Consider the following 13,321-nt stretch of genomic DNA (forward strand, 5'->3'; position numbering starts at 1 on the left):
CCCAAGTCGAGGTTATGACTCTCCCATCAATTCCGGGGAGATGGTGCTTTACAAATGGTTCCTGGAAGGAGAATGAGATTTTCTCCGGGCAAGGTTGGCTGAGCATTTTAGAAGGTTTTGATGGGCTGTTGGGAGCAAGGAATGTCCGGGCTTGTCTATCTCCTCTACATGCGGAGATAGAAGCACTACTCTGGGCAATGAAATGTATGAAAAACTTACGCCAATTTCAAGTTACGTTTGCAACGGTTTGTTCTCAGTGAAGATGGTTTCGGAACCAAAAGAATGACTAGCATTTGCAAATTATTTGGAAGATATTAAGACCCTGAAAGAAGGTTTCACACGATCAGAGACTATGTACCAAGGACGCAAAATTCAAGAGCGGATAGTCTAGCACGCAGTGTCAGGAAGCAACTGTCGTTTGTCGTTCACATGGATCAAGATCTTCCGGAGTGGTTCTACTGACTCTGTAGTTTGATGTCAAAAAAAAAAAAAGTACAACAAGTTAACAATTCTGCAACTCAACTCTAGGTACTCTATTCCAAAAAGGCCCTCCAAACTCCAACAATTGACAATCCTAACATTATTAGGCCACTATATTAAATTTGAATTTACAAAAACAGCAACATAATAAATATAAAGATTGACGTTAACATTTTTAAAACAGAAACATCCTTTTCTAGACAACAACTCCACTTTTGATGATACATTAGAGTAATTGTTAAAACCTCACCTAAAACAATATACTAATTTACCACTTAGTAGAAACGCCTCTCCTAATATACACAAAAACTATCATTGTCCAAAAGAAGAGCCACATAGAAAGTTAAACAATCTCCTCCGACTACATAACACACTAACGCAACATATAATTGCTATGTCCCAGTAAAAACAATCAAAATTCACAGCACACAATTGTATTATACAAAGCTACTTAAACAACATCCCGCGCTACGCGCGGGCACACCACTAATATACTTGAAACACATGGAAAATGTAGACATTTTGTAGAACACACAAGCAACACCTAATTCTTAACACTTAAGTCTGACAAGTCACACACCAGATCCCTCCCACGATGAAGTTTGTAGCATGAGGCGGAGCTGGAGTTGGAGCTAGAGCTGGACGTTGACCTCATCGTCCAGCCGGACCTGGAGCCGGTCCGGGAGCCGGACCGGGAGCCCGATCCGGAGCCCGATCTGGAGCCCGACCGGGAGCTGGACCCTGACCCGGAGCTGGACCAGGAGCATGAGCAGGAGCTGGAGCTGGAACTGGAGCTGGAGCTGGAGCTGGACCCGGAGCTGGAGCAGGAGCCGGAGCGGGAGGCCAGCGTCCAGCTGAACCTGGAGCCGGAGATGGACGTGGAGCCGGAGCCGGAGCCGGAGATGGACGTGGAGCCGGAGCTGGAACTGGAGCTGGAACCGGAGTTGGAGCTGGAAGAGGGCCAAAGTTTGCACCAAGAGCATCAATGACATCACCAGACCGACCAGAAAACCCGACAAGCTTGAAATTATTTTCCTCGAACACAAATCTCCTGCCAACCACATTGCCAAAAGCAGGGGAGGTTCTTCCTATTGATGTTTGAAACCTAAGCGATGTAAGGAAGCCATCGATGGTTCCCTCCACTACTGTAATATGTTCATTAGGATGATCCACCACAAACTGCAACCAAAATATTTTTATAAAAGTAAAATAAATCTCAATAAACACAAAGCTATACAGTTACACATATATTTTATATCAACAATTAATACCTCCTGTGGAACCTCTTGCCTCCTCCCATGATCATGTGGCACCGTTCTTTGGTCTCTCGCATACTCAAACCTGAGAAAACTTACAAATCTACCACCTCGTCCAACGAGTATTCTTCTTACACCGTCGAAAGCGCCATCGTCCCAAGCGCTCCCTCCGTTCCCACCTTGAGGGTTAAAGTGCCTAAGAGGAGGATTCGCAGCGAAGAAGTAAGGTCCGATGGCATCAAGAGCTTGACCAGAACGTCCGTGAAAACCTAGAAGCTTCCCACCATTTTTACCCTCGAGCGTGAATCTTGTCCCAAGTTGAAACCCCAAAAACGAATGACCGAGTATCGGAGAGGTCCTTCCACGGGAGGTTCTGAAGATTAACGACTGGATAAGCGCTGTTCCATATCTAAAAACATGTGAGAAGCTTCCACCCACGGATGTGATATATTCAGTCGGATAATCCACTGTGAACTGGATTTCATTTTCCATTAGAAACAACAAATGCAGAAGGCAATAAAGGTATGACAAGATCATATTGAAGAATAACAAAGAAAGGATCTATTACCTCTTGAAGTCCCCCGCGATTCGTTCCATGTTCACGGGTTTCAAAATTTCCATCATTATTTTCGTACTCAATCTTGATATAAGAAACACAGTCCCAGTCTCTTCCGACAATTATTCTTCTCACGCCATCGAAAACACCATCGTCAAATGGGCTGCCCATGTTACCACCCATCGCTCCCACTCTTTCAGACATTGTGCCCATCTTGTAACGAAAACCTGAGTAAAATGAATTTCTTCTTTCAAAAACACACTAACAAACATTGTTCCTGTTCAAAACATTGTTTCTCAGGTTCCATCGTTGGTAATAATTTTACAGGACAATGTCTATATGTCTATATGTCTCTATTAGTCTTTGACATGATTGTACATGCATACTTCTTTAGTCTTAGAGCACGTGCACTACAAAATTCGCAATTCTTAATGTTGTGTATCTCACAAAAACTAAAAAAACTATTATATTTAAATGAATTAAATTTCTAAATGTTGAAGTATTTTTTTATTAGAATCTCAACATTTAAAAGCCTCAACCATTTAGTATAAATATTTTTCTTGGTTATAGTGATATACTCAATTAAGAACTTTTCCGATGAAAGTGCTCTTACATACGTAAAAACAGGAAAACTATGAGGAACATCGACTAACATATATATAGAGAGAGAGAGACATATATGTAGAGAGAGACCTGCCTCTAGAGGATTGTGTTATTCTTAGGTTAAGAGCTGGGAGTGATATGGATTAAAAAGCAGGAAAATTATGAGGAACTTCTACTAGCATAGAGAGAGACATATATATAGGGAGAACTGACTCTTGAGGGATGTGTTACTCTTAGGTTAAGAGGTGTGAGTGATATGGGATTATGAGTACTTGAGTAGTGCTGTTCCTTTCTTTTTGTCATTTTTTCACACGTTACACATTTATCATCGACCATACATCTCAGATTTATCCTTTTAATCATGTTTTGATTTTTAATATTTCTTTATCTTCGTTATCATCTAAGTCTGTTTTTGCTCATATGAAAATTTTCTGATTTAAGATTGGAAAAACTGGTTTAGAAAGCTCATTATTTTTTTGTATTTAATAACCATCATATATAACAATTTTATTACTTTAAATCGGATTAATTAAAAGTTTATAATTTATAAATTATTATTAATTGTCTGTAGTGCTTAAAAGTGCGGAGAACTGTATGCATAAGTACATTATTGACCGAACTTGCGACTGACCTAGGGTATATGTTGCATACTTGCATGTTATACAGGTTGATCATGCAAGACAGCAAAATAATGTTTCTTGTTTTATTTTGTGTCCATTAGTCGACGTCGCTTTTTGTTTCTTCTATATCACGTTAAAATACAAAGATGACCGGTTGAGTTCTCATCACCGCAAACTGCTCTAGTATCTGAACATCTTTAAATTTGGTTCAGTTATCAGTATCACTACGCTTAAGCGGCATCAACGATCTTGAACTATATTTTCTTATTTTGGGATTGACTTAGTCTACCACTAATACTCTGAAATAATTTCTTAGAACGGGTTGAATTTGTGTCTTATCTTTTTGTGTAAGTCTTGGGTTAAAATCATTGTATCCATTTAACTTATTATGATCAAAGAGAAAACCTATTCGAATGTGAAGTTTGCAACAGACAGCTCTAAGCTGGTGTTTGTATGTGCGGATGAGGCGATGAAATAAAGAGCATAAAGTTAAAACACATCAAATTTGTTGACGGGTTCCATCCTGAATCTTGGGACCTCTTCTAGATTTCATTCACTTAGAATATAAAAGATAGAAGGATAGACAGATGTCACTCTATGCATGATACATATTTTTGTTATGCATCAGCTTGTCCCTGGATAGAATATGATATATGAATAATGTTCACACTTCACACTACGTTACTATCTATTCTATTAAAATAAATCTTTTTATCGATCAATAAAAAATTTGTTATTGAAGTTGTTTTAATGATCCTACTAAAACTGACATATATCATATTTCATAATAATAATAAAAATCAATTAATCTAATATTTATAAACTGATTCTCGCCACTTATTTCTATCAAATTAATAAAAGAGTTAACCGTCCAACCATAACCATTACACAATTGCATTTATATTATCATTCGTTTTGTTTAGTACGTAACATTTTATTTTTAACACTGTTTAGTTTCAAGCTATAAGAAGATAAAGTTCAAACAACCAGCTTTAAAAAAATCTAAACAAACTAAAAGAAATCACTAGTAGGTGACATAAAAAACTCAAAAGAGTATATAGTTAGAACTCACCAAATATTGAGATAATACCAACCAACATACTGGTTTTGTATTAATTCTCAAGGCGTAAGCCTTACTGACCAGTCTCCTCAGTGAGTAGTTGTTGCAGCCAAGGAGAACATGACGACCTAGATGACTATGATCTCTGATCTCTTACCGCTACCACTATATTTTGCAAGCGAGAGTAATACGATGAATACAAGATAGAATCATGAGCATGAACGAAGGGGTCCATAAAAATGATATGTTTATGTCGCAAACACCATCAATATGGAAGATCCAAATTAGAGGCCAAATTGTAAAAACATAAGCTTAAATCCTTGAAACTAGCTCTTCTTTTATCCATAATAGCGGCTTGAGAAGAACACATATATTAGGGATCCGTTTCTATAAGATAATTTCCACCAATACTGACCTATGATAGCCTAACAGTGGCTATTAATTTATTAACAAAGAGAGAAAACACATTCCACAGAAACGTCGAGGAGGTTAAGCAAATCAACAAAACACCAAAACCGTCACCCCACAAGGATCAGAAACTTAACAAGAAGACCGTCACTCCACCAGGAGCCAGAAACTCTCAAAAACTCTGGTCAAAATCCATATTGAAACCCGAGTAGACAAACACACAGTGCCAACCGACGTAATACTTGTCGAAAATCATCGGATCTGCTCGTCAGCTACAAGATCTGACCCAAGAATGACCAAAATCATCTCACCACAACCACAAAAGGCAGACGAAGAATACGAGAGAATAACAGAGAATAGCAGAAAACAAGAGAAAAATGGAGAAGAAAACCAGTTGATTTTAGGCGGCCGCCACCTCATGCGCGCGGCTGCCAGAGGTGTACATAACATCCTTAGAACGCATTTTTCGAATATATTTTTGGGTTACACATCTATACTATTAAAGCAGGATCCTATTGTCATAATTACCTTAGGGGCATGTTTCCTTCACTAACATTGCATGTTTCATTAAGGGCAATTAAGTAATATTAATAACAAATCTATATTGGGTCATTATTTTTGGATCCAGCCCAAATCAAATCTCTCTTGGGCCATTTGGGCCTATTAAAAAATCAGATTCAATTCTCACATTTTTTTTTTCTTTGGACCATTGAGTCCAAGTTCAAATAATTTTTTTTCAACTATTCTTAATTATTATTTTTTTCTTTTCTTAATATAATTTAAGCATTCATAAAAATAATTGAATTTTTTTATTGAAAAGTATAAATATTTATTAAAAGTATATAATTTTTTAGTGAAGGTATTAATCCCATAATAAAATTAATTTATCAGAGTTATACCAACTTAATTCATTAAAAAAAAAGTTTATTTTTTTTAACATAAATAGTCATTTAAAATGAAATACGATAAATAAAGATAAAATTTTTAAGTCTTTTATAAAATAAAACACAAATATATGAAAATGTGACATTTACTAAATATTTGTCAATTGAAAAAAAAAACAAAAAAAAAACCCGCGCTTTGAAAGCGCGGATCAAAATCTAGTTAAACATAAAAATGATACAACTATACCTAATGAGGATAAAATTAACATTAAATCCTCATATATATTTCATGAGATGATAACTATATATTCAATACTGTTCATTCATTATAATTTGTCCCGTGTTCACGGATTTTGGCCGTTCACCGCTGAATCCCACTATCCACGTGCATGCACACATCATCATTTACACATGTAGTTCACGTGTCGTCGTCCTGCTTTGCGCATGTGATCTTCACGTGCAGTCGTCCCTTGCACCCTCCTCCACGCGTGACCATCATGCTCCATCGTCCATTTTCACCGGACATTTTTGGGTATGACGACGTCGCCGCTGGTGACTGACTTGGCAACTTAGATGAGTGGACTTGGTGAGTCAATTCGGTGAGTCGGTCTTGGTTCGATTTGGGTTTGGTTAAGGTTAACCGGTTCAGGTTGGGTTTGTTTGGTTGGTTGGATCCGGTTAGGGTAGAAGGATCTGGTTGTTGAGTCGGATTAGTGGTTCTGATATAGTTTGAACAGTTGTTTATGTGTATATATATATATATATATATATTAATGAATAATGAAAGACCATCAAAATGTATCTAAAAAGTTAACTGGCTTGTTTTGACTAGTTTGTCTGACCTGACGGGTTTGACTGTTGAGCAAGACTGTTAACTTTCCTGTTAACTTTGACAGACTTTCAGTTATCATTTAATCCGTTCGAAGTCTATTATTATGACCTGATGATTTTTAATCCCGATTTCATATGCAGAGTATGTTTAAGCAATCGGAGTTCATAAGCACCACTTTTACTTTTGCTGTGAGGATTATTTTATTAAATCTCATACCAGCGTAGAATTGCTATTGAGGATAGTGTAGTTTCAAAGATGTTTGGTCTATATATCAAGTTGGGTAGGAGTCTTGTGTGGCAGTTACACGTTTATATAGTGATGCAGAGTAAATGATTGCAAGAGTATAGAGACGAACTTATGTACTATCAAAGCAGAGAATTATATATATATCCACATAATTGGGGAGTGCATAGACTATGTACTATAGCACATAGCTTGTTTCAGGTGTTGTACAACGCACCGTATTTGTCCATGTTAAAGCTAAATTCTCATGGTCGGTGTTCTATTACTGAGTCAATTGTTGTCTCTTGTTACTCATTTTTTTCTTCCCTTTTCGGGTGAAAAGTAAGAAACTTTAAGGATGGTTGGGTTTTATGAGGCGTTTTACTTTTTTTTTTGTTTAACCTGGGGCTATCCCGGGTCTATGAAAGGACCCAGACTAATTTCCAAGAGAATGTGCAGCCTACGGATAGATCTTCTTTCCGGGTATGTAAATGAGCTCTAAAACATGGGACTATATCCGTGTGGTGTCCAGAGATATCATAAAGTAGTTCCCTCCGGTAGAGTTCGAACTCGCAACCTGGGTGCATGAAGGAGCCCGTCCTTACCATTGGGCTTCCGGAAATGTGTTTTACTTTCTCTCTCTTTTTTAATTATTTATCTATATAGTATTTCAGCTTATTTTTATGAAAGATTTACATAATGAGTCACATTTACACTTATTAATAACACTATGGGTAACTTTCTTCTACCCATACACTTTCTCTATTTTTTGCTCATTTATCATTAGGTTTACTAACCAAAAACATAACTATATTGTAATTAGTGGATCCCAGTTCTCTTCTTCTTCACATCTCGTTTCTTTTTCTTTTTCTTTTTAGATCTCATCTGAGATTTCCCGAGTGAAATCATTGGTTTCATAATGAATCTCCTCCACATCAATCATTTTTCTCTTCTCCAGATCCAACCCTCGCCTCTTCATCGCAACTTCTCGAATTATCATTGTACTCCTCCACCATCACCACACCTTCTAATGTCGCCGCAATCAATTTTGTAAGTACATTTTGAGTTTTTGACCTTGTTTATTGATTCTTTCTCCATCTGGGTTGTTAAGTGTAAATCACTCTAAATAAAATCTTGATGTCGTCTCTCAACATCAGCTTCTCCACGGCTCAAGCCCAGGAACTCTCCACCTCGTGCTCTCAGCCTTCGCCATCTTTGGAATCAAGCCTCCATCGTGTCTCTGCTCCGTCGTTGCTGGCTCGCCATCGTCGTTAACGAGATCCGGCGAGAAGATCGCTCGAGCAACATCAATGGAATAGTATCGTCTTTTTGCACTTTTGTTCCTCTAGTTTTGTGCTTCTTTCACAATATGCCTCAAACTTCCAATCTGATTAAATTGCTTTACAAATTTACCGCATTGTACATGTGTACACGTAATTTTACTGATCAATGTGTACATCATACCCATTGTACATATGTACACGTAATTAGAATGTGTTTCTTAGTTTGAATAACAAATTAGCTTTTGGTATAAAAAAGACATTCATTTTTAAACTAGTGATCACTTTGTTTTGTTTATTGCGTAATCTCACAGAGTCAGAGGCTGAGTACCTTTGAGTACAGCCTATTTTTTAAACACAACATTTTATTTTTCACAACTCGTGAGTGAAAATATAGTGAAGCAACCAGAATCAATGACATAAATACATAGTATAACTAATCCAATATAATACAAGATTGTTTTAATTATCAAAGAGAAAAAATATTGAAAGTTTGTACATTTCATTTATATAGAGTTGGAAGTCAAGTAATGAAGATGATGATTATTGTGTACATGATGTTGTATACATGTGGATACGAAGTTCTGGTGCACATATATAGATTGTAGCTTTCTGTTTTTTCTTTTCTTTATTGTGTTTTGAGATGAATTGCTTTGAGTCGTTTTTGGTTTTATAGTTTTGAGTCGAAAGCGTGGGTGAGTGATATGAAGATCATGGTGGGTTATCAGAAAGAGTACATTGAATTCTTTGTTTAAAGGTTTCTTATGGATTGTTTTTGGAGGGTCTTATCTTGAGGATAGAGGTGGTTGTTTGTTCATGGACAAGAGGCATCCTCATTTCTTTGAATTACAAAATTATATGCATGTTAATTTAATTTATTAATCTTTTTTGTGTTCGTTTTCACAACATTGGTTTATAAAACATAATACATTTTAGTAATGTAGTAGATATTTATAAATTAATGGTGTACATATGGACATCATATAAAGTTGGTGTACACATGGATATTATATAAAATTGATGTACACACCACAAATGTACAACATAGACATCATAAAAGTGGTGTACACATGGATATCATATAAAGTTGATGTACACAAAAACATCATATAAAGTGTACATGTTCTAAAAATATTACAAAATATCAGATAAACCCATAACTTGATTCTGAAACAAGATGATTCGGGCGAAACTAAGATTAACCCAGAAATATAATGAGCGATCGTCAGCGGGAGAACTCAACGGACATGTCCATTCAACGTCTTTGATCCATCATGACCCTCACAAATTGTGAATAGAGTTTGCAATCCAATGGAAGAACCAACAAAACAAATTAATAAAATATGGAGACTTGGAAACGTCCTCCATTTTCAATATCCAGCACCATTTGCAAATGTCCTCTATATTTTTCGAAATGTGAAAGCAAGTAGCTTTAAAGTAACACTTAAGGTTTGCCAAACATGCACCCATGTTGAGAATAAAAAAAAAATTATGTACCTTTAGCTCTCAAGTGATCCAAATAATCACAATTTACATACTTTGATGTTGCTTTGAAGGCAATGAAGTCCATACCTGACAAACAAACAAAATTAAGGAACATTGTTCAATAAACGAGATTGACTGAACAAGTAATTTTACACAACAAAACCTGCCAATGTCTCAGTTTTTAAATCATAAGCCTAAACAAAGTTCATATCAGTCATAACTAGTAATAGCACACAAAACTATCAAGCTATCAATTATTTCCGTATGAGTTCACGAACTGAATCTTGACCAAACAACCATCACTAACAAGAAAAGCAATGTGATCCATCAAAGGTGACGTGAATGTGAATCTAGGGACCTTACCATCAGATTCAACACTGCTTTGTTATCAAGACTGATCTGAGAAGGCCACCATCGGCGATGGCGGAACTGGTGCGACACTTCAAGTTCATCCTTAACCCAAATTCTGAAAATCTTCTGTTTATGAATCACAACCCAATTAATCTGATAACAAAAATGATCAAACCTAATTCCACTTGTAAAACTACAGTACTTTTGGGATTAACAAAAGGAGACCTAAAACTCTATGAAAGCACACAGATTGTGACATGAACTTACAAAGATACACAAAAGTTCACGTCGTTCTTCACATCAATCTTCCTCTGATATACGACCTAGAAAAGAAGCCTCTGTAACCGATTTCCAGCGAGTTTCTCAGGAGAAGAGGGGACGTTTCGGCGGCGAGAGCTCAAGCCGCGGCGACGACAGAGACAAATTGCAGAGCACATACCGAGGCGGAGAAGGAAGAGATGCTACGAGAGAAGCTTGAATCTGGGTTGCTTGTGTTCAGGTGACGACGCCGCGAACAGAATCCGACCAGGTGACCTTCAAGAGACCACGACGGCGTAGGCACGGTGACGTGCACTAGCTCCGGGTGTGGCGGAGAAGAAACCAACAATGGAAGAAGAAGAAGTTTGATGTTTTTTGTTTCAACCAACCTAACCAGAAACCTATGTAGCATGGGGACGTCGATTTAGGTGCCGTACCGGTACCGGAAACGTTTCGGGGACGGGTACTTCACTGGGACAGCACTGGTACGGCTTGGGGACGGTTAGAAAACATAGCTATGAGTAAGACTAGTTTTCACGGGACATAATGTTTGTGCAATTGTTTTTTAACTGTCACTGTTATCTTGATTCTAATTTTAGTTGGCAAAATAGACATATTATAGTAAATTATATCTAATTATGTTAGATTCACTATATAAATTTATTTTTTTATAAATATTTTATATTTTTTACTAGTATATATTTGTCGTACCCGTACCCATAATTTTTAAATTTTCCCGTTTCTCGTCCCCGTTTCTGTCCCCGTATCCGTCTCGGTGCATCATAGCCAGAAACAAATGTCACTTTAATTTATCTAACCACCTTAACCAGAGATAAATGTTACTTTACTTAAATACCCATCCCTGGTTTTGCTTTTGCCAGGGAGAAAAGAGTCTTCAACTATTGAAAATGGTCTTAGAGCATTTCCAAAAGATACTTTATGACTTCAAATATGAAGTTTTTTTGCTCTTCAAAAAGGAATTTCAAAACTTCAAATTTGAAGTTTTAAGCAGTGAAACTCTATATTTGAAGTTTCACTATTCAAAATTTCAAATTTGAAGTTTCATATTTTATTTGCATTTTAATCCCTACAATTACACATATATTTGAATTATAAAAATATAATAAATAAATTTTAATTAAATATTTTTCTCAAAACGAACATAAAAATATAATTTATTTGACATATAAAAAACACAGAGATATATCTATTTATCTTTTTTATTAAAACATAATACATTTTATTTTGGAAAGATAAATACATAGCGTTTTATCAAAATGAGACAAACCTACCAAAGGGATATATGCAAATAATGATGGATTCACAAGTCAAACTGCAAAAATCAAACCAGCAAACACAAATCAGAGCAATTCTCCGGAATAAAAACCCTAAACAGTCGAACAGAACAAAGCGATAACTAACAGTGAGAAGAGACAAATCTGAATTACATACGCCGAAAGAAGAGAAAAGATAAATCTAAAATTTCAAACAACTTAAGAAAGTAGAAGACGAGAGAACACCACCTTTCGCTTTCCTCCGAGAAAGCAATAATAGGAAATGAGGAAGAAAGCACATCAATTTATACACCAAAAACCAAGGGCCGCAAAAGAAAAGGATTACGACTGCATGCGCGATTCGTCTTCCAAGGAGAGAAAGTTGAATCCCTACTTCAATCAAATCCCGCAATAAATTCACCAAACCAAAGTCTTGAACAGGGCCTTAGGGCACATGGACTGGCGGTCTCAAATACGCTATCCAAGTCGGACTCAATACCCGACCCATGCCGACCTAAGACATGCCGGACTTCATGGGGAGGGGGCTACTGTTGGAGCCGGATTTCATCCTGCTCTAGACTCGGTCCGAGGTTTCAATCTAAATACCCTAGACGCCCAAATCAAATACTGCCAAGCCCCAAGAAGGAAAATAAGCCCGCAAGCGTCCAAGCCTACCCCGAGATGAGGAAGTCCCACGGTCCACGGACCGAGCTCGGCAAGTAAAAACAAAACGTAAAGGAATCAAATGCATTAAAGACCATCATAAAAGCACCAGATCCACGCAGAAGATCACACCACCATTATGATCCACCGTAAAGACCTATAAAGGAAGGAGAAGGAGCCAAGAGAAGGGGATCCGAATTATTCCATAGAAAAACTATATTCTCATTATATTCATACTCCATTGTTGTCAAACACCCTCTGTATTCATAGCTCATTTGTGATTAAATCGTCAATAAACATCCATTTTCCATAGTTGATCATAGCTTAACCTTTCTCTTTTTAGCTTACTTGTGAACCAATTTTCCTTAAACGTAAATCCTATTTGTGAGTGAATTTTAGGATTCATTATCGAGGTGCTTGAAAATTTATTGTCTAAGAGGATATACCGTTGATTTGTAGTTTAAGCCAAACCATCCATCGAGATACGTTTTATTGGACTTCACAAAATGGTTAGTATATTGTTAATTATGGATACTGGTAACACGAAATATCCGAAAAATGAAGAAAAAAGTATAGCCGGAACCCAATCACCACTCTTGAAGCCTTTGTTTGGAGAATAAAGGCTCTCCAAAAGATGCACCACCTTATTTGGCAGCTGATAACCGACCACGTAGCAGTATAAAAGAACCAGACACATCGTCATACGCTGTATAATCATTTTCCTCTATGTGGGGACCCTGATGAGTCAGTCACTCAAACAATTTTTGAGTGCCTGCCGGCCTTACATGCATCAGATTTATCAACAACACCATCGAGCTCTGACATTTTCCCGGTACCGAGTGTTTATGTCAATATGGACTATTTTTTTGGAGAAAGAACAATATTGGAGACTCAGAACTGAATAGAGATCCATATCTTTGTTTAATTTGGTATCTATATAAAACTTGAAACAATAAATTAATCCGAAGGCATGGATCCCTTAGAATTGATCATGCATGCGAAAGGAGAGTGTCAAAATTGGTTCTCAGCAAATATGATTGTTTCTACGACATCACAGCAAATAAGCAACACCAATTCAAAATCCATATG

At 36.9% G+C, this 13,321-nt stretch overlaps 1 protein-coding gene and 2 long non-coding RNA genes across 4 annotated transcripts; 1 reads left to right on the top strand and 2 right to left on the bottom strand.

The window, feature by feature from the left end:
- Positions 1 to 898: 898 nt before the first annotated feature.
- On the bottom strand, positions 899 to 3,110 carry LOC106428577 (myrosinase-binding protein 2-like). Of its 2 annotated transcripts, none has more exons than XM_022700249.2 (4): positions 2,990 to 3,110; positions 2,305 to 2,519; positions 1,752 to 2,210; positions 899 to 1,659 (listed from the first exon to the last, which is right to left on the bottom strand). In XM_022700249.2, the coding sequence occupies exons 2-4, from the start codon at positions 2,503 to 2,505 to the stop codon at positions 1,132 to 1,134; spliced, it is 1,188 nt and encodes a 395-aa protein (XP_022555970.2). In that variant the 5' UTR covers positions 2,506 to 2,519; positions 2,990 to 3,110; the 3' UTR covers positions 899 to 1,131. The 2 variants fall into 2 exon arrangements, with proteins under 2 accessions (XP_022555970.2, XP_013724781.2); XM_013869327.3 differs by having other exon boundaries at positions 2,986 to 3,109.
- Positions 3,111 to 6,676: 3,566 nt separating this feature from the next.
- On the top strand, positions 6,677 to 8,497 carry LOC125583516. The gene is made up of 2 exons (XR_007320537.1): positions 6,677 to 7,971; positions 8,079 to 8,497. It is a non-coding gene; the product is annotated as an uncharacterized LOC125583516 (long non-coding RNA).
- Positions 8,498 to 9,185: 688 nt separating this feature from the next.
- Positions 9,186 to 11,023, bottom strand: LOC125583517. Its single transcript, XR_007320538.1, has 3 exons — positions 10,305 to 11,023; positions 10,050 to 10,163; positions 9,186 to 9,773 (listed from the first exon to the last, which is right to left on the bottom strand). It is a non-coding gene; the product is annotated as an uncharacterized LOC125583517 (long non-coding RNA).
- Positions 11,024 to 13,321: the final 2,298 nt, after the last annotated feature.

This window comes from Brassica napus, chromosome C3 (genome assembly GCF_020379485.1).
Source record: "Brassica napus cultivar Da-Ae chromosome C3, Da-Ae, whole genome shotgun sequence".
Lineage (NCBI taxonomy): Eukaryota > Viridiplantae > Streptophyta > Magnoliopsida > Brassicales > Brassicaceae > Brassica > Brassica napus.